Source organism: Populus trichocarpa, chromosome 1 (genome assembly GCF_000002775.5).
Source record: "Populus trichocarpa isolate Nisqually-1 chromosome 1, P.trichocarpa_v4.1, whole genome shotgun sequence".
Lineage (NCBI taxonomy): Eukaryota > Viridiplantae > Streptophyta > Magnoliopsida > Malpighiales > Salicaceae > Populus > Populus trichocarpa.
Genome location: NC_037285.2, coordinates 12,596,025 through 12,617,024, shown reverse-complemented (window position 1 = coordinate 12,617,024; position 21,000 = coordinate 12,596,025). Strand labels below are relative to the sequence as shown.

General features: G+C 31.8%; 2 protein-coding genes across 2 annotated transcripts; both read left to right on the top strand.

Annotated features, from left to right (window-relative positions):
• The first annotated feature begins 1,103 nt into the window (after positions 1–1,103).
• Positions 1,104–12,334, top strand: LOC18094552 ((S)-ureidoglycine aminohydrolase). Its single transcript, XM_052452381.1, has 12 exons — positions 1,104–1,369; positions 1,577–1,664; positions 1,747–1,823; positions 2,833–2,872; positions 2,966–3,036; positions 3,503–3,587; positions 3,861–3,942; positions 4,114–4,170; positions 4,889–4,927; positions 5,312–5,382; positions 11,005–11,058; positions 11,159–12,334. Exons 1-12 carry the CDS (start codon positions 1,183–1,185, stop codon positions 11,226–11,228), a joined length of 921 nt encoding a protein of 306 aa, XP_052308341.1. The 5' UTR covers positions 1,104–1,182; the 3' UTR covers positions 11,229–12,334.
• On the top strand, positions 7,138–10,465 carry LOC112324487 (uncharacterized). Its single transcript, XM_052452378.1, has 2 exons — positions 7,138–9,754; positions 9,831–10,465. Exon 1 carries the CDS (start codon positions 7,866–7,868, stop codon positions 9,258–9,260), a length of 1,395 nt encoding a protein of 464 aa, XP_052308338.1. The 5' UTR covers positions 7,138–7,865; the 3' UTR covers positions 9,261–9,754; positions 9,831–10,465.
• Positions 12,335–21,000: the final 8,666 nt, after the last annotated feature.

Here is a 21,000-nt window from a genome sequence, read left to right as displayed (position 1 = left end):
AAAACTGTGATAACTATATAGAAAATAAATTATAATAAATCATGAAACTCAATTTTTAATAATAAAATTTATGAAATTAAGAAAGAAACATGGATTAAAAAAACCATTCTAATGGCTAATGTCCTGCGAGATGATATATGGTAAAATCACTATCTCTGTTATTTTTTTTTAATGTTAATGTTAATTTTTCAAGGTAATATTTTTAATGTTTAATTAAGAAAAATGTTTTATAAAAATTTAGGTATGTTTAGTAACGTAAACAGTTTTCTTTCTTTCTTTTTAGTTTGTTTTTCAATAATTTTTTTTTAAAACACGTTCATTCATTAAAAACAGAAAATATATATATATATGAAGATTACAACTATTTTTCTTTATAAAAAATCAAAATTATAATAATCATCTTAATATTTTATATTTATAACAATTTAACTGTGGACTATTAATTTTATTTAATTCAAATTAAAAATTATCATGAAAACTGTTAACTAATATGTTTTATATTAAATTTATAATACAAAATTAATTTATGACACTAACTAAATATAAAAATAATTTTAATTTTTATATTATTTAAAAGTGCTTATTATATAAAGAAAAAACTTGTGTTGTTCATTTAACTTTTTAATTTTTACATGTAACAATGCATTTAAGCATAAAGTTATAGATTTTATTTTTCTAGCTGCGTAGTTTTCTTAGTTTTCTTTCTTAGTTTTTTTGTTTTTTTTTTTTAAATTAAGGTGTTATGTTTTTTTCTTTGAACAATCTTGTATTTTGGGTAAATTGAAGATAGTGTTCGGATGCTGTTCAAATAATGAATTTTTTTTATATTAATGTTAAAAATAATTTTTTAAAAATAAAAAAATATTATTTTAAAATATTTTAAAAAATAAATAATCAACTTTTCTATTGTATATTCTAATTATATGGAGAGTGTAGTAGTAATTGTATTTTAAAATATTTTTTTATTTGAAAATATATTAAAATATATATATTTTTTAAAATTATTTTTAATATTATCATATTAAAATTAAAATAATTTTGAAAAAAAAAAAGTTTTTAAACGAACAGGTTTTCATTTGCTGTCAGTAGTCCTACGACCCCAGTCCGCCACCATCCGCAGGCTCAGACTGAACCTACTGAACTAGCACGCTCGCTCATTTAACAGCCTAAAACCAAAATACCATGCAAACTCCAACGCTACCGTCTCTCCTCCTCCTCCTACTCTCTCTATCATCAATTACAGCTGCTTTGAGTGACGATGGAGGATTCTGCTCTGCTCCTCCTTCACCTTTTGAAACCGAAACGGCCTCCTCCAAACCTCTCTATTGGAGAGTTACTAATCCAACACTCTCTCCTTCTCACCTTCAAGGTCACTACATTTTTTTTTTAATTCTAAGTAGAAAATGTATGATAGTTGTTATCAATTTGATGAACTTTTGTTATCAATTATTTTTTTTGAATTATATCATTTTACAAAAGAAAGCACGAATTGAGCCATAAATTTTTATTTTATTCTAATCAGAAAGCAGTCAATTGAAGATGAAATACAAGCTTAATTTGTTTCTTCTTTTTACAGACTTGCCAGGTTTCACACGCAGTGTTTATGAAAGAGACCACGCTTTAATAACACCAGAAAGTCATGTATTCAGTCCTTTACCAGAATGGTACTGCTCCTTTTCTTTTCTTTGAATTTCCATTTATTTTAAAGAAATCCGGTGCTATAGCCATTCAAATTTATGTGTACAGGACAAATACATTGGGGGCATATCTAATGACGCCAGCTATGGGTTCCCACTTTGTGATGTACCTCGCAAAGATGCAAGGTTTTCTCTTCTCAATTATTTCATGTTTCTTTTTGTTATTGATCACTTACTATATTTTATTTTTTGCCCAGGATGTTTAATGTCTTGTTTTTTTTTTTTTTGGCTTGAAGCAGGCTAAGATATTTGCAAGATTATTGTTTTCCTAAGTTGATTTTTTTTTTTTAAAAAAAAAACTCTCAAGTCACGTATTAGCACTTATCATGCATCGTTTCGTGCATAGGTTACTTGTTCTTAGCATGTCTTCCCCTCCTTTGATTCCCTCACCTGCGAATTAGAATAATCCCTGAGATAGCCCCTATATTCTGAACCAGAGGACTTGGTAACACTGTTTATCAATGATATGCGGTGTGGTTGACTCCGAAAGTAATTATTATCAACCACTCAACTGAATGCATATTGTGAGAAATTTGAATTGATTGTCTTCTCTCTTTATGTATACACATGTTCTATAACTTATGGTGGGTGAGGTTCCGATGTCTGGTATAGGAAACCTCAAGTTCTTCCTGATGGCACGCCTTGTAATCATGCAGATGATACTTGTCAAAAACATACGAAGTTCTATGCTTGTGGACACATTTCTTGAATGTTGTTACCTGACCTGGGTATTGAGTTCTGCATAGTTTTCTTCATTGTAGTTTTTGCAGTCTTAATGATCAGCAGAACTCTGTTCTCATCAAACATAATAATAATAATAATAATAATAATAAAAAAAACAAAGATCAGCTGAGCTCTAATCCTGTAGGATTTGTGTAATTGCGTTTCTGTGATTAGGCTGAATAATTTTGTTTCTCTTGAAAGTGCACCATACATGGATACAGTTGAGGCACTTCTTATTCTTACTGAATACGTAGAATCTCTTCAGTGTGGGATATAACCCATTTCCTTCCTTTTTATAGTACATATTAATCTTTCATCTTCTGTGTGATTTTCTTGTGAAAAATGTGATGCAGCTTGTTATGCATGTCTGCTAATTTGGATTGCTTGCTGATGTAAACTCTACCATGTGCAGAAAATTCAAGGTCTGGGCTCCCTCCAAATGATGTAGAGAGGTAAGGAATAATTTTATTTTTTTATGTGTTTCCATTATCAGTGGGCCTGATCCAAGTATGATCCTGGCTAACCCATGCTTCCTAAATTATTAGGTTCTTGTTCGTGGTTCAGGGTTCTGCAACTCTGAGTAATGCATATGGTGCCCACCACCAAATGACGGCAAGTGTGGTCTACAAATTTAGGGCACATATTAAGAGTGTGTTTCGGATTTTTGGTAGAGTTGACAAAAGCAAGTTTGAAATTGAAAGGTAGATATGACGACTGATTACCTTTTTCGAAACCATGGTTTTGAGATTCATGACACTCAGAACTAATTGTTTTGGGAACTCCACCCCACACAGACATATTCATAAATCTATTACCTTTAAAACCTCAACCATGTGGTAGATTTTTGGTAGTATTGACAGAAGGCAAGTTGGAAATAAAAAGGAACCAAAAGGCAGTCTTTAGAGATTTGGTTTCCTTTTTGAATTATGCTTTTGTAACCCAAGATACTTGATACCATGTTTTTGAAAGCTCAACAACTCGCACATGTAGATATATATCTTTCAGCTTTAGAGAAAGGGAATCTTTCTAATTTGTTAATGCTGGCTTCAAAAATTTTGATGTCATACTCTTTGCTTTATAAGTGGATTCATACGCTTATCTACCACCAAATTTTGAACATTCTCTGGAGTGTGGTGCATCTGCTACTCTTGCTGTCTTTGAACACAGGTTTGTTTCTCCATGAAGTATGATTAACTGAATGTCTAGCTGTCTCACCTTTGCTATTGCTTTATTCAACTTTTTATGTTCTGCTTATGACGGTATTATAGTTGATTATCTAAGGCCAGGAATTGGTGCAGGGATTATTATTTAGATATCTGTTTGATCAGGCTCATCGAAATGATGTCTTTCATGAAGTTTACTATATGCTTGCTAGTGTAGTATAGCTACTACATTATCCTTAATAATTACGATCACCAAGGGGGTTTCTTATCCTGTCAGGTATGATTCTCTAGAAAGTCATGTTACTGAGCAAATTGTTGGTTCAACAGACCAGCAGCAGGCGAGGTACCTTTCAATTATTGTTTTCTTACTTTTGCAGAGTGCTTTGTTTTTCTGATATAGAAATGCTTGTTTTTCTTTGTAAAGAATAATTATGCTTAGGAATTATACATTACCATTCCTGAGCATATTATGATATTATTTGGTAGTCATGTGTACATGCAACAAAATTGCTCATTTTACTAATTGACAGGTTTTTGAACTTAGAAAGCTTCTGCCTCCATCATTGCAATATGACTTCAATATCCATGTAAGCCCTTTTGCTTTCTAGTGTTCGACCTTATACTTTTGTAAGTTAATATTTTGGAAAAAAAAGCAAAGAACCTATCTTTCTGAGCTGCATTTTTCATAGACTAGTTTAGATTGCTCTCATAGATAGGGTTTGGAACTGGACAAGACAGTATGAGCACTTATATGATAAGAAATTTTGGAAATTATATAATCAGATATCTCTGCACACAGCAACTTTGATTTATGAACCTGTTTGGTTGAGTAGCAGTTTTGATCAGCACCTCTACCTGTCATTTGCATGCTTCCCAGCAATATTCTTGTCAAAAGATTTGGATGCAAAAAGTCCTTGCAGAATTAGTTTAATTCATTAAACATGGCACAAGTTGCCAGTCGCTCGGTTAAAGGGCCAGCAAGCTAGGATCTTCAATATTTTAATGCTTCAAATATTGTACTGTACAATATCTTAACATGAAATTTAGGATTATGCTGCAGTACTGGAATGTAGTTCTGAAATTGTTAGAAACTCCTAATTTTATGGTATCAATTTTGAAGTTTTGAATTCCATGCATATAGCCATTTGCCAGGGAGTGCAGGTTCCTTTTCTTACATTATGTAGGAAACCTCTGTGGTAGTGTTAATGAAATATAGGATCATAAACATTACTTTGACAAAGTTCTGAATTGTTGTGTTCTTTTTAACAAGCTGGATTCTTGGTTGGTATGATTTTCTGCCTGCAGATAATGGATTTCCAACCTGGAGAATTCCTTAATGTGAAGGTATGCTTCCCTTGTTTGTTGATTGAAACTCCGTACTTTGTTTCAAGATCTTAGGTTTTAAGTTTTGTTTGTTATGTTTTTTCACCACTGTACTGGTTTAATTCTCTGGAGGGCCTAAAAATCCAAAGAATGTGAATTCCAGTTTTTACCACATCTAAGGTCCAGCCAAATGCTGAAGTACAGAAGGAACTTATTTAAGGGAAATAATTTAGAATATACTGTCTGTTCATCTTCATGATGCAATAATCTTCAAAGTATCGTGTTTTGCTAACCACATAGGCCCAACTGTCAGCTTCTTGAGGCTGCTATCCCTTGAATTTGTGATGTGAAATTGCAAGTTTTGTTCCCTCTTTTTTTTTTTTCACTTGCATGTTTGCTTTATAGGAGGTGCATTACAATCAGCATGGTTTGCTGCTACTAGAGGGACAAGGTATTTATCGATTGGGTGATAGCTGGTAAGAATTTAAATCAAGAGTTGTGATTCTCAAATAGTTATTGCTATTCTCAAATAATATTTGGTGTTAATATTATTTAAAAGCTAAATGGGTCAAACCTCTTCTGAACTTAAAAAGTCATTTGAGAATTAGTCTTTGTACTCTTAATTTTATTTTTGACTTCTTTGTACTTTGATATATTTGAAATTTTCTTTTCTTACTTTTTTCAAGGTTCTTTTTACATATAAAACCTAATGAAATGACTTAAATATTCTCATCTCCAATAACCTTTCACCTAACTAATCAATTTTAATTTTTTTTCTATGAAATTAATTTTAAATTTGAGAAATAAAATTTATTATCATAATTTTAATTCTCCATCTTGAAATTTTGGTTTTAAATTAATTTTTTGAAAAAAAAATGAAGAAGAGATTTCAAGGCTAATGGAGGGGTTTTTTTTTAGACAAAGAAGAAAGGTATGTATGCTACTATTTTTTTTTTGAAAAAATTAAAATCAAAATTTTTGGATGGAGAATTAAAATAATGAACAAAACTCCCCTTTTTTCTTTGCTCTTCTGGAACTGGTACAAAAATAGGTGTTTTTTTTACATTGTTAAATTTATTTATTTTATTTTCAGAATTTAAAATTAATTCTATCAAAAAATTAAAAATAATCAATTAAGTTGAAGATTATTGATGTTCAGAGTGTTTAAGTAATTTTATTAGTTTTATATGCAAAACATGGAGGGAATTTTGGAAAAAATAACTAAAAGGCTTGATTTCAAAATACCAAAGTATAAGGAGGTCAAAACTGAAATTAAGAATACATGGACTAATTTTTAAATAACTTTAAATTCATGGAGGTTTGAATAGTTTAGCCATATTTAAAGGCTTATTTGGAAGATTCTGAATTTTATAAAGATCTTAAAGTACCTCAAAAGTCTTGTTTTCATTGCTACAAAGCTTTTTGATAGAAACATATTTATAAACTGCTTCAAATGAACCAGTCAAAAGGGTCTATCATGGTTGTTAAAATCGCGATTCAAGTCGTAAAATCGTACGTTTTTACGAGTTAATATAGACTTTACGTGCTAAATCGTTCATAAAAATCGGAAATGAGTAAAATCGCATCAAAAACAGTTAAAATCGTTAAAATCGGGTGAAATCGCCTAAAATCGCGATTTCACCACCGATTGAACGAGTTTGCCCGCAGGAGAACAAAATTCAGTGTAGTTGCCACGTGTCACCCGCCTATTGGCTTGAACATATCGAAGGCAAAGTAACTGTGAGTCTGTGACTCACCGAATCAGTCTTCTCTCTTGACATTCACATTTCACAATTCAGAATTTCAGACATTCAGTAATTCACGAAATCCCTAAATTGAAAATCCCAAATTTAACAACCAACAGTCTTCTCTCTTCAGTCTTCTCTTCACCGAATCAGTCTTCTCTCTTCAGTCTTCTTTTAATCTCTTGCAGTCTTCCTCTCAGCCAATAATCAACCACCGTCATAGCCCTCGCTCGTCCCTCATCTGCATTATTTCCATCATCGCCGACGTTCTTTCCACCGGCCACTGTGAGAATCACAGTCCACACAACAACGGTCAACGACGTCTCTCCAGTCTTCACGAGGTAAGTTATAGTGTCCGTTTATCTTGTTTCTGTAGTCTTCAAGTGGGTTATTTTTTCGTCCCTGTCCGTTTATTAATCTCATCACTGATGTTAATGTTAGTTTGATTGAATTCAGATGCTCCAACTTTGACTGCAAACATTCACTGTGAGTCTTGTTGCTTAGTCCGTTACTCTGTTTCTCTTCTCAGCGTCGGTGCTCACTGCTCAGAACAAAGGTAAGCTTCTTAGTTTCTTACCATTCCGTTTCTTTACAGTTTAATGATGTCTAATCTGTTATTGAGACATGTTAATATTCAAGTGTCCATCAATTTGAGAGTATGCCTGCGAATTTTGGATTGAAATATAACCGGTGACAGTGTGTGTGTATGTGACAGTATGTGTGTGTGACAGTGTCTAAATGGAGACCGGAGAGACTCTGTTTTTTCTTACCTTGAATTTGGAATTTAGAGTGATGATTGATGATGTTGCTGCTGAGTTGTGATAATGGATTTATTGTAATTTATTTTAGAGTGCTGCTGCTGCTGAGTTGTGAATGAGTTGTGAATTGTGATGAATGGATTTATTATAATTTAGAATGATGCTGCTGCTGCTGAGTTGTGATGCATGGATTTATTGTCATTTTACCGTGATTTGGGTTGTAACTTGTGATGAATGGATTTGGGTTGTAAATTGTAATTTAGAGTGCTGATTGACTGTTTTTATGCTGCCTTTGCTGAGTAGTAAATGGTTGTAACTTGTAAGTTTGTAACCTGTAATGGATAATAATATAGAAGATGGGTTGTAGTGTGTATTAAAATCAAGTTTGTAACCTGTTATAAAATGTTTGGATTGATTACAGGGCTGATTTGAATTGATTCTTGAATTGTTGAACTTATGGCATCTAGAAAAAATGCTTTTGGTAATAGGCTTGATGTTGGATGGCAGCATGGGATAGATGTTGATAAAAATTCTAGGAAAGTATTGTGCAAGTATTGTCAAAAAATTATTAGTGGAGGTATATTTCGTTTCAAACAACATTTGGCTTGCACTCGTAAGGATGTTGAGTTATGTCAGCAAGTGCCAGAAAATGTTAAGCAGATGATTTTAGGTGTTTTGGTGAAAAATCTAGAGGCAACTGAAAAGAAAAGAAAGGCCCTTCAATATAGTGGAAATGATGTTGATGATGATGAAATAAAAGAAATTAGCTCCAAGGACAAAGGAAAGAGAGTAGCTAGTGGGAGTGGAAGTACACAAACAACTCTAAATCAATTGCTAAAAAAGGATATTAGAGAAGAAGCATGTCGACAAATTGCTAGGTTTTTCTACACTAGTGCAATTCCATTTAATTGTGTAAAAAACCCTGAGTTTATTAAAGCACTTGAAATGGTTGCAAAGCATGGGCCAGGTTTCAAGCCTCCATCCTACTATGATATTAGAGAGAAGTATTTGAAGCAAGAAGTGGATCAAACAATGAAATTGCTTGAGGAGTACAAGCTAGAATGGAAAAAAACAGGTTGTTCAATAATGTCTGATGGATGGACAGATAAAAAAAGACGTTGTATTTGTAACTTTTTGGTTAATAGTCCTAAAGGGACAGTTTTTTTGTCATCGGTGGATACTTCTAATATGTCCAAGACTGCTGATAAGGTATTTGAGATGTTAGATGCCATTGTGGAGAGGATTGGGGAGGAAAATGTTGTCCAAGTAGTCACCGATAATGCTGCAAATTATAAGGCAGCGGGACAATTATTAATGAAAAAAAGAAAGAGTTTGTTTTGGACACCATGTGCTGCCCATTGTATTGACTTGATATTAGAAGATTTTGAGAAGAAGTTAGAGGTTCATCAAGTAACTATTGCAAAGGGGAGGAGAATCACCTCATATATTTATTCAAGAACCATTCTTATTTCTATGCTAAGGCACTTTACGAAAGGAAGAGATTTGATTAGGCCTGCTGCCACTCGATTTGCTACTGCATATTTGACTCTAGGATGTTTGAATGATCATAAAATACAGCTGATGACTATGTTTACTTCCAACCAGTGGAATTCATGTAGGTTTGCAAGAATAGAAGAAGGGAAACGAATTCAAAATTGTGTTTTGGACAGCAGATTTTGGTATGATGTTACTATATGTATTAAGGCAGCGTTTCCTCTAATTAAAGTTCTTCGATTAGTTGATTCTGATGAGAAACCAGCTATGGGTTTTATATATAAAGCAATGGATGAAGCAAAAGAGAAGATACAAGTGAATTTTGGTTCTGTGAAAAAAAGGTATATATCTTGCTAATTTATATTTCAAATGTTGTCATCTATTAATATGAATGTTTTTCAATTGAGATATTCCTATATTGTAATGATATTTTTATTGTTTTTTTTTTATATAGTTATATACCTGTATGGAATATTGTTGATGCAAGATGGGAACTTCAACTCCATAGACCTTTACATGCAGCAGCTTATTATTTGAATCCTCATTATCATTATAATCCTAATTTTAAGGTTAATGCCAACATTAAAATTGGATTATATCAATGCTTAGAAAGGATGGTGCCTAATGCAAATGAAAGGTGCAAAATTGACTTACAACTTGAATCATTCAAGGATGCAAAAGGGTTGTTTGGCATTGACGCTGCCAAGACAGCAAGAGATAAAAAAACTCCAGCTCAATGGTGGGATTCTTATGGGGATGAATGTCCAGAATTACAAAGGTTTGCAATCCGAGTTCTAAGCTTGACTTGTACTTCATCTGGATGTGAGCGTAATTGGAGTGCATTTGAAATGGTGAGTTTTTTTTGTTTTTTATTTTAAATATTGAAATATTTGATAAAAATCTTATAAATTTGAATTGTTTATTTAGGTTCATACAAAACGAAGAAATCGTTTGCACCAGAAAAAAATGAATGACTTGGTATTTGTAATGTGCAATCTGAAATTGAATGATAACCAAGTCAGAAGGCAAGCTGATGATTTTGGTATGGAAGATGATCTTTCATCTGATGATGATTGGATAACTGAGGGAGAAAAACATCCAAACTTTGATTTTCTTGGTACTATTACCAGTGCAACACGAAGACAAAATGGTAATGAGGATGAAAGTGATGAAGAAGAAATTCCTAATAATGTTGAAATGGAGAGTCATGGTATTGAAGATGATTTGGATATTCAAATTGATGATATTGGTGTTGGTACTAGTAGTAGCACTAATGTTCATAATATTGGTGTTGGTACTAGTAGTGATACTAATAATCCTCTTGATGCTAATGATATTGATGAATGCTTAAGGAATAATGAGGAAGATGAAGGGAATGAAGCTGATTTTAGTTTACATGACACACCAGCAGATTGTTTATTTTAAGTTTGTTAATTATTTGTTAATGAAAAGTTATTTTAAATTATGTATCAGGATGACTTTTATTTGAACCATGTATTTTAAGATGTTTGAACTATGTATGAATTTTTATTTGAAACATTATTTTTAAGGTGCTTGAACTATGTATGAATTTTTATTTGAAGCATGAATTTTTTTTTAATGTATTTTAAAATTCCTTACGATTTTTTTACGATTTTACGATCCGTTTTTACGATCCGAGTTTGCGTGCGGCTTTCCGTGCCGTGTTAAAATCGCGATTTTAACAACCTTGGGGTCTATCTAAAAAAAATAATAATAAATAAATAAATCTGAGATTCATGTTCAATAAATGATAGTGTTTTCAGTTGGGAAGTTCCTTTGCTGGTCAGCACGTGTCTGTTCATGCAATTTTAACAACACACTTAAAACTTTCAGTGGGTGCTTCTGGAACTTCTTTTGTTGAAACATTTCTTTTTAACTTTTAATCACAAAGGAGAAGCTCAAACCTAAGACCACTTGAGGGGGGAGGGACATGAGTGCCAGTTGAGCTACGTTCTCATTGACTTGTTGAAACATTTCTTTAACCCGTTTCTTTATACTTGCATATTCTGTTTGCTTGTTCCTGCTTTTCTGTTCGCTGCAACTTCTCTGTTCTTGTAGCTTAAAAATTGTTTTATTACAGGTATCCAGTTCAATCTGGTGATGCCATTTGGATGGCCCCTTTTGTGCCCCAATGGTGAGGAATATATAACCTCCTTTCTTCCTGTAAAGATTGAATGTTTATTCCTCCAGTGCACTAAATTCTGATAGACTGGTGTCCTTTGCTACCTTTTAAGGTACGCTGCACTTGGTAAGACCCGCACACGATATTTGCTGTACAAAGATGTGAATAGAAATCCATTGTAACCAGACGCCGCAAAAGTTATCCCCTGGCGTCATTGAGCTGATTCTAGCGAGGATTGATCAATTTCTGAAGCAAAGATCAAGCTTCTAGGCTGCAAACATTATTTAGCTGAATGATGGTCATCCTTGTGTTGCCCAAGGATTCGTGATGGAAGGAATCGATCTTGCAGTGCTTATTTGGTAAAACAAAGCCTGTTCTGTACTGTTAAGAAAAGAATTTTTTCTTGAAAATTGTGGGATATGCGGCTGTAATTTCAAATACGCAGGTTAACATTTCAGGAAAACCCATTTGTGATTCCACAGAACAGTTTTGCCCGGAACTCCTGGTGAGAGAAGGTGATTATCTCAAATCAAAGCACTGTGAACATGTTGACAAACCGTTCATGTGAAACCTGATGGCAAACCCACTAGTTGTTTTTGTGACAGCAAGAAATATTTCCATTCTGGACTTGAAAATCCTGATCTGTTCTTCTACAATCTGATAAAACATTGTGGATCGGGGAAAAGTGTCGATTTCCATTTCAATGAAAGGTGATTTCCCTCATCGATCTATATATTCAATGGTATGAACTTGTGTGGGTGCCTTCCGTACGAATATAAACGTACAAGATTCCAATAGCTGCCAAGTGTTCTGCCAAAGGTATTCCAGTAACGCCTTCTTGATGTTTCATTTTGTTGCCTAAAGTCCTTCACCTTATTTACAATTTGATGATGTCTAAGTTCACAGCTTCTTGTTTATAAGCCCTTTAATTCCTAAATACGGGCTCATTGAGCTGATTCTAGCGAGGATAGATCAATTTCTGAAGCAAAGATCAAGCTTCTAGGCTGCAAACATAATTTAGCTGGATGATGGGCATCCTTGTGTTGCTTAAGGATTCGTGATGGAAGGAATCGATCTTGCAGTGCTTATTGGTAAAAAAAGCACTGCAAGATCGATTAATTTTATCAACAATGACTTCTTTTCTTCTTCTTTCCATATAGCATTTGTCATCTGGAGGTTTTTGAGGGTCTCGGGTTCTGGGATTCGAAAAAAGATGTATGTAGTAGTTGGCTAACCTGAATGTTGTTAAATACTAGAAAAAGGGTGTAAGAAAAGCAGTGAAAAAAGATATATGGTACTCAGGGATAATTAATAATATTATTTTAGTTATGATATTAAATGAATAGCTAATGATATTCTATCGGTAGATTATTCTACGAGTATGAGATCCGTTTTGATTAAAAAAAAAAATGTATAAATAGGTAAGAATTATAAGAATATTTTCATTTATAATTTTTTTTTAAGTTGTATCTATATATTTATTGAAGTTTCTCTCTTCTATTTGAATTTTTATATTTTTTTAAAGTGCATTCCATAAAGTAATTAACTAACCACTATAAAATTAACGGTTCAAGTTCAACTGTACCTCCAATGGAGGGATCTCTGGCAAAAATTTAGTCAAGATCGCTTAGCATCCAATAATAATTGCTGGCCATATATGTAAATTCCTCTGTCCTTTATAAGCCCATATAATTATAATTATTGGATAGATTGATGATAAACAATTGAAGATGATATTGGAACTCAGATTCCTCAGTTTGCAAGGTTTTTTTTTTTAAAAAAATGAAGTCCAAACACTTATTATATAACTTGACCAGCCCTTTTTGAAAAGCCATTACATTATTATTCTGAAGGTCTAGCACTGTGCTATATATATATATATAAACAAATCGGGGTGTGTGACTGTTCGTTGTAACCATTGTTTTGTTAATCTTTAATTTTTTTTTTTTAAAAATACATTTTATATTTAAAAATTATTTTAATGCATTAATATAAAAAATTATTTTAATATATTTTAAAAAATACTTTAACAAACAACAGTTATTTCATTTCTAAACACTTATAAACATATAAAAACCACGTTAATAATTGAAAGGAGAACACTAATTTTATGGAGACAAGTCAATTATATATTCTAATAGCGTGTTTGAAAATATGATTGTAATTATTTTTTAAAGTGTTTTTTATTTAAAAATATATTAAAATAATTTTTTTATTTTTATTTTTAAAAATTATTTTTAACTTAGAACATAACAAAACAAAGAAAGCTTAAATTTAACATGATTTGCTTGGTTGTTCCTTGCAGTGAAGCACCTAGAAAATAATTTTGGAATCATCAAATGTCCTGTTTAACCTTCCACCGGCCAAATCATTGCAGCTCAACAACGTAAGAAAGACTGGCTCGTAGGCTGCCACCTGGCACTAGATAGACCTCATAGGAATAAACCCAAACCGGGACCCCCACAAATGACATTGCCATTGATGATTGGTGATTATCCCTCTGATGGTGATGGGGTATCATTTACCACGTCCACCACCGCCACCACCGTCCCATTCCCTTCGCCACTAGTTTCTCCTTTTTTCGCTTCTTAATCAAACCTTTCCCAAATGGGAATATTATGATAAACCCCATCTCCTTTTTGTAACAAATAATTTCATTATTTTTCCCCTCTCGGTAAAGTTATCATTAGTGCCCTTAATTTGTCATCAAACCCACCCCCTTTATTTATTTATTTATTTAAATTTTCTACTTGGTCATGAAATCCCAACGACTTGCTTTGTATTAGTGTCTGTCTAGCGTTAGGGTTACTGTGCTTTTAAAACATAATTGCTCTTAATTATTTTTAATTTAAAAAATAATATTATTTCATATATTTTTTTAAAAAAAACACTTTAAAAATAATCATTATCCCATTTCTAATTAGAAGCCATGTTAATTGAAATCAGAACACTAATTTTGTTACTTTCTAGAATTTCTTAATCAAAACAAGTTTTAATTCAAAATGAAAATCGTTTTTTTTTAAAGTAAAATACCACTACCTTTAACAAAAAAAAAAAACCAAACACATCTCCTTATTATGGGTACCAGTCTTTTTCTAATTAAAACCACAATTTCTTTTATTTTTTATTTTTTAAATTTCACACATTCCATAGTTACTAGTGTTTTACTTAACTCTATGCCAAAATCTTTATATATATAGTTTTTAAGACCTAATAATTATTCTAATAAAAAATATGCACACATGTAACATGTAAGATTAAAAAATTGTAATTATTTAATATAAATAAAATATATTTATTAAATTATTTTTACTGTTACAATCTCAATTGATCTTTTTATATTTCAAAATCATAACAGTATAATTTCGTCAAGTACTATTTAACTACTATAAGAACAAACTATAATAGATAACTAAACATTACTAATTAAAAAAAGCTAAAACTCTTTGGGAAATAAGTGTAGATCCACACTCATAAACATTGTTCATTGGTATAATGTAATGGTCACTTTGCCCCTCCCTCTAAAAAACTTAAATCTAACTTTCAAAGATATTAAAATCTTTTTACATGATTCACTTGTCATTTCTAAATTAACTAGGAATAAATAAATCTTTTTTTTTTATATTAACTGCATAATAAAAGGATCAAAATAAAACATTACTCGAAGCAAAGAATTTAAACCTAGAGTGAAGGGGTATTTTTTTTTTTATTTTCAGAATGATTTCTTAGTTATTATAGTGTCAGTAGAGGGTCAATTTTGTATTTGACCAAATAAAAAAATAATAAACAATTAAAATACACAGTGAAATAACAAAAATGCCCTTAAAATAAGATAAAACTAAACCTTAAGTCAAGACGCTTTTTCGTTTTTGCATATTTTTTTTTGTAATTACAAGGAGCAATTTTTTATGTGGATAAATGAAAAAGTTGGGTGCATGTGTATTTGGGCGCTTGGGAGGTGCCTAAGCACTTCAAGCGGCACATGTGATGCCTCTCGGCATCTAAAAATGCCCTTTCGACATGTCGTTGGAAGCGTTGTCGTGTCCTCTTCCTGTTAGCACAACACATTTCTCTGGTGGTGGTTCGATTTATCGCCGGTGAACTTTTCTTTCCCCCATTCTTTTCTCTCTCCTTCATAAAAAACTACAGTTTGGCACTCCTTGTTGTTAGTATTTTAACTTCAGTCTTTATTTTTTTGATTTCTAATTTTTGGTCTTGTTCTTTTTGTAAAAAAATTATTTGTTTTCAATTTTATCCTTCAATCCTAATTTATCAAATATTATATTTTTCAAATCGATCCTCATTCTTTTGACTTTTATTTTTTCCTTAATATTTTTGTAAAAGTTTTATTAATTTTTAATTTCATCATTCAATTCAAATTGATGGTATTATGTTTTTCAATTTGATCCTCATTATTTTGATTTCTAATTTTCTTATTGGCCCTTTTGTAAAAGCTATTATTCTTTTCAATTCCACCGTTTAATCAAAACATTGGTTTTATTTTTTATGTTGATTTTGATCCTCATTCTTTTGATCTTTTTTGGGTCCTTTTACTAAATTGAATTTTCTTTTGAATTTCACCCTTCAATCAAATAAAAAAATTATTTTGTTTTTCAATTTTGATTCTTATTTTTTTAATTACTATATATATTTTTTATCCTTTTATATTATTGATTTTTTTTTCTAATTTCATCTTTTAATAATTGATTGAGAATTGGATTTTATGGTTTAATTTTTGAGATTGTGTATTTTAGGTCTAATGACCATAATCACGGGTTTTAAAAGTTATCACGGGCTTGACAGGATATCTCAGGTTGGCTTAGCCCTGATTATCGGGGTTACAGGTTTGTCATGCTAACTTGAGTTGACCATGATCAATTTTTTATGTCATTTTTTACCCTGTCCGTTCTTCTATATTTAATGGGATGTGGATTCATCGACTATCATTTCCTCTTTCTTTTTTTTTTTCTTTCTATTAGGTTATATATTGGTCTCATGAATTTTTTTTATCTCGATTTTAACCTTCAATACTAGATTTGTTAAAAGTGGGGCTTCAAAATTGTTTTTTAATTTGCTTTCTATGAATTTATCATGATCTCATAACCCATGTCCCAAGTTTAATAGGTTAGTCTGAATTAATTTGAGTTTTTTTTTTATTTTTTCTAATTGATTTTTTATATTTTATTCTTTAGCATTGAATTATTTAAAAATTAAATTTAATTTTTTTTTTATAATTTCTTTTCCATAAGATGATCTTATCTTATTATCAATTTTCTTATTTCCAATTGACTTCATCGGACTGCATTCATCACTTGCATGCCCATCCATGAATTCTTTTCTAGACCAGCATTTAGTCAACTTTCTTACGATAGGGTTTTCCTTTCTTTTTTTTCGCTTTCATGTCTCTTGTGGGGTTGCCTCCCTGGACCATTAATTTGGTCTGATCATAATACAGTACATGCAGGAGTATATAGTTGGAGGGAATGTTTAGATGTCAAATCTCTTTAGCCATGTATAATGATTGCAGTACTCTATTAATTGCCATCAGCTGCATTCACATAATAGATTCCTCAAACTTATTGATCCTTTAAGGAGTCGATCATTCATCCAGAAAAGGCCATCTGTGGTTCTTTCTTTTCTCATCTAGCCGCCGCCGCCGCCGCTGCAGCTTTCTTCTTCTTCTTTTTAATGACAAACTCTTACATGTCACACAGCTCTCATTATTAGCTAGATTAATGCCAGATCGATCAGACTAGTGAAGGTTGTTCCCTTATTACAAGAGGAAGTCAGCGTGGTTTTTTTTTTTTTTTAGTTTAACGTGGGTGTCCGGGCAGTTTGCGCGTACCTCAACTAATTCCACGGGCCCTGAAGTTAACGATTATGTAAGCTTCCAGTGGCCATCATATGAGCAACCACATGGCTCGAACCTGAGACCACAGAGGGAGCAAATCTCTTGATCCCAAGTTCTTACCACTGGGTCACCACCTAAATGGTTAGTCAACGTGGTTTCTTGTCTTTACAAGAGTTAACAATTAACTTCTTAACTAGTTAAATTTTAAGTTTGTTTTTTAAAAATTACTAATTTAAGTTTTACAAATCTCAAGATCACTAGAGGTTTACATGGTCATTAACTTCAAAGCATGTAGAATTAGTCGAGATGTACGCAAACTGACCTAAACATCCACGTTAATCTAAAATAAAATAAACAATTTAGTCCATCATGATAAATATAATATGACTCCCATTATCTCTCTAACTACTAACCCCTAGTATTAACTTTCTAACACATTTTTTTAAATCAAATTATATACTAAATAAAATTCAACAATTTATTATAATTTTTATTTTTAAAATAAAATATTCTACTATAAAATTAACTTCAATTATACTATTTGAAATACATGCTTTGAAGTAATTCATTTAATCTTATAAAGATTAAATCCAGTTTATATAGCTGGTTGTAAGTACCTCCCTAGCCACTTACTAATTAAAATTCTATCCATGACAAAAAGAAAGAGAGACTAACGAATTGTGTTCAAAACTACCCAAATACAATAGTTAAAGGGTTTCTTTTATATATTATAGAAAGTCTCAAATCAGTCCCAAGAAATGTTTTTACTCAGGTCCTCGAACATTCAAGGATTCTCAATTACACCCCTCTATCAAAATCCAAAACAAGTTTCAAACCAAAGCTAAAGCTACCCCTTCAAATAAATAGCAAAAACATTACACGCTCACACACACAGTGTAGATGCAAGCCATTAACGGATTTGGATGGAGAATTATAACTTAAGAAAAACACGTATCTGGAGAGTGAATCGAGAGATATATGGATCTGGACTAATTAATTTGAGGATTTCCTCGTTTATGATTATAACACAAGTGGAATGTATATCCTAGCCTGTGCCTACCTGCACACAGAGCTTAATTATGAAGTCATCAGTTATATATAGATTAAACAACGACACAAAGTAGCTAGAGGCATTAACGTATCTGATATGAGTACAGAACAAGGTGGACAACAAAACGAAACGTGATTGACTTATAGTTTATGACCATTTGGATGATAACACGAAATCTTTCCAATATGATTTATAAATGGAAAGGATATGTCAATTTCATGCAAAATTAATGGGTGGAAATTGATGGTTTTTGTTCGTTCATTAGTTGAGAGAGTCGCTTAATTAAAGGGTAAATTTTAATAAAGGTTTAGACTATATATTATTTTCAATGGATAGGTCCCAAGAGAAATTACATGTCTTGGTACATGTTTCAAACAATTGTGCTTTCCACCCCTTAAATCCGTGTCTTATTTTTCTTTTCCCAAAAAGTTTTAATGTGCATATTAACAATGTCCGTGGTGCTCTCTGCCTTCTCATTGTCGTCGAGTTTCTAGGTGGAAATGTTGATGCAATGGGAGAGAAATATATATGGCTCTAATTATAATAGAGCATGAAAGCCTTTGCTTTAATTCGAATCTAGGGTTTTATATATCCCTGCATGCAAGAAAACGCAAATAGGTCTGTTTTCATTGGAAATTATTGGGACTTTAGTGCCGCGTGGATCATGCCAAGATTATTTTATGATTTTGCTTTTGATCTTTATCGTAAGTAGAAAATGATCATATGGCTAGGTCCCTTTTCAATGATGGCAGACCATCTAATTTAGATTTATGTCTTCATCTTCCAATGTTACAAGAGCCAACTTGATGATGCACAGTAAAGGACAAACACATTAAACCTATTTTAATGGCGAGTTCTCTCTTATTGCCCGGTGTGATTTTGAGCTTATTCGTAATTGCCATTGCACTACTTTTCCACATCACTTTCTCTCTGGTTTGCATGTTAATGGCTTTTGCCATATACGAAACCTTCAATTTCTTAACCTCCATTTGCTATTGTTTATTGTTCTTCCTTGTGGTTGATGCATGCACTGGATTTTGCTTACATATACATCCTTTTTTAAGCGTCAATATTAATTTCAGTACAGTACAAGGGCACCCCCTGTACACTGATGCCCTCCTAATTCTTTCCATTCCGGGTGCTACTACCAGTCTACTTCCAGACATTAGTATAAGGAGTTGGCTGGTTGAATGTCAAGCAATCAGTGATCACTGATGATCTGAAGCATAAATCTTCAGGATAATTTAAATTTATTTAGGAAAATAACTATTAAGTACAGAAAACAAATTTGAGATGAGGAATATCTGTCCATTGAAAGATTATAATAATTTATTTGTAATTAAAAGCTTAGATTAAGCAAGCATAATGTGTCATTAATGTTCCAAAGGATCGACCTCAATAAATAACAGGATCAATATTCCAATGGCAGATGCCCTATCCTATCCCAAATAGGAAACTGCACTTGGCGAAATCATTGGATCAAGGGGGTGGACGATTGCCTAAGCATACCACTGATCATGCTCAAAACCATTAATGGTATAGGGACTAAGCAATCTGTATCAAGAAATCTATCTGTGGTGCTCATTTCTTTATTCATTCTTCGTATCATAACATGTACTCATCTCATCAAACCCATGATCTTCATGCTCGCTGGAAGTATTTGATGAAACTTTAATGAGAGTAGTAATAAAGAAGAGATCGAGGCCTCTAGAGTAGGATTCCCATAGATTGTAATTGGCTTTTAATTGCACACCAGAGGGAATGAGTGGCCAATGGAGATTATAATCATTTCCTTAACAAATTGCTCTGATCATGACTGTCATTTCCCCTTAATCTATACAAATAAATTAATGAATATGAGCTCTGTGAAGGGCGTCTGATCAATCGATTAAATAAGGGCCGAAAGCCATTTGCATTAAAGAGAAGGCAGGCAGGCCTGCAGGTATGGGAAAAAGATTTGCTCTTAATTACTTATATATATATATATATATATATATATATATATATATATCTTGGTATAATGATTTAATGTGGAGTAGCGTGAGGTGACATGATCCGTGTGAAAGTTGGCCTGCATGCTCTAATAATCCATCCATATGCTACTTCCATAAATAATCCCGATCATCCACCGGCTCCATTGATTTCTTTAATTAAATCCAGATTTTGTGTCTATTTATTTCAAAGCAAAATCACAAATGCTTACCGTGAGATATATTCTTTTAATTAAAATGAAAAATCTTCCATTGTTTTTCTAAAAACTACATCTATCAAACATATTTCACGTAACTCTCTCTCTCTCTATATATAAAGGGTTGTGCATGTATGTATGAATGTGTATAATTTATTTTATTGAAATGATATATCTCTCTATATATATTATTATCTTTTTTTTTTATGAAAAATATTATAGATACATATCATGCAAGTTTATGAGAATATAATTAATTCAATAAAAACAAAATATATTTATTAAATTATTTATAGTATGTTATAATTCTTATTGGTTATTTTATATCTCAAAAGTATAACAATAAGATTTAACCATATATTATCTAGTTGTTTTAAATATTTATAAACATAATATAGGAGCCAATTATTAAACATTATTATAATACTGAACAAAATAACTACATAGTACATCAATAATATCAAATCGATTAGTATGATTGTGTTTGATATTGTGGTAGTTTTTATGGTTGTGATTTGAAAAAAATTATTTTATAATAAGTACTTAGTCTGTTTGAGATTGTGGTAGCGGTTGCGGTTCAAAGTGCTTTTCGCTTAGAAATATATCAAGATGATGTTTTTTCATTTTTTAAAAATTATTTTTGATAACGGCGCATCAAAACGATCCAAAAATATTAAAAAAATATTAATTTTAAGCAAAAAAAAATTTGAATTTTTTAATGTGTTTGGTTAAGAATGCTTTCTATGGCTTTTTGAGCGTGCAACAATATAAGGTAAAATATCATCAGGAATAAGATTGGGATTGCGATCAAATTCTGTAAATGCTACGTCATCATAGAATCTTCTTCTAATATAATTATGTAGT

Bases quoted from the DNA above. Each gene is read 5' to 3' on its own strand.
- LOC18094552 (XM_052452381.1), top strand. From the start codon at position 1,183: ATGCAAACTCCAACGCTACCGTCTCTCCTCCTCCTCCTACTCTCTCTA. The intron at 1,665-1,746 runs GTACTGCTCCTT...TTATGTGTACAG, and splicing joins TTCAGTCCTTTACCAGAATG to GACAAATACATTGGGGGCAT. The intron at 5,383-11,004 runs GTAAGAATTTAA...GTTTTATTACAG, and splicing joins TATCGATTGGGTGATAGCTG to GTATCCAGTTCAATCTGGTG.
- LOC112324487 (XM_052452378.1), top strand. From the start codon at position 7,866: ATGGCATCTAGAAAAAATGCTTTTGGTAATAGGCTTGATGTTGGATGG.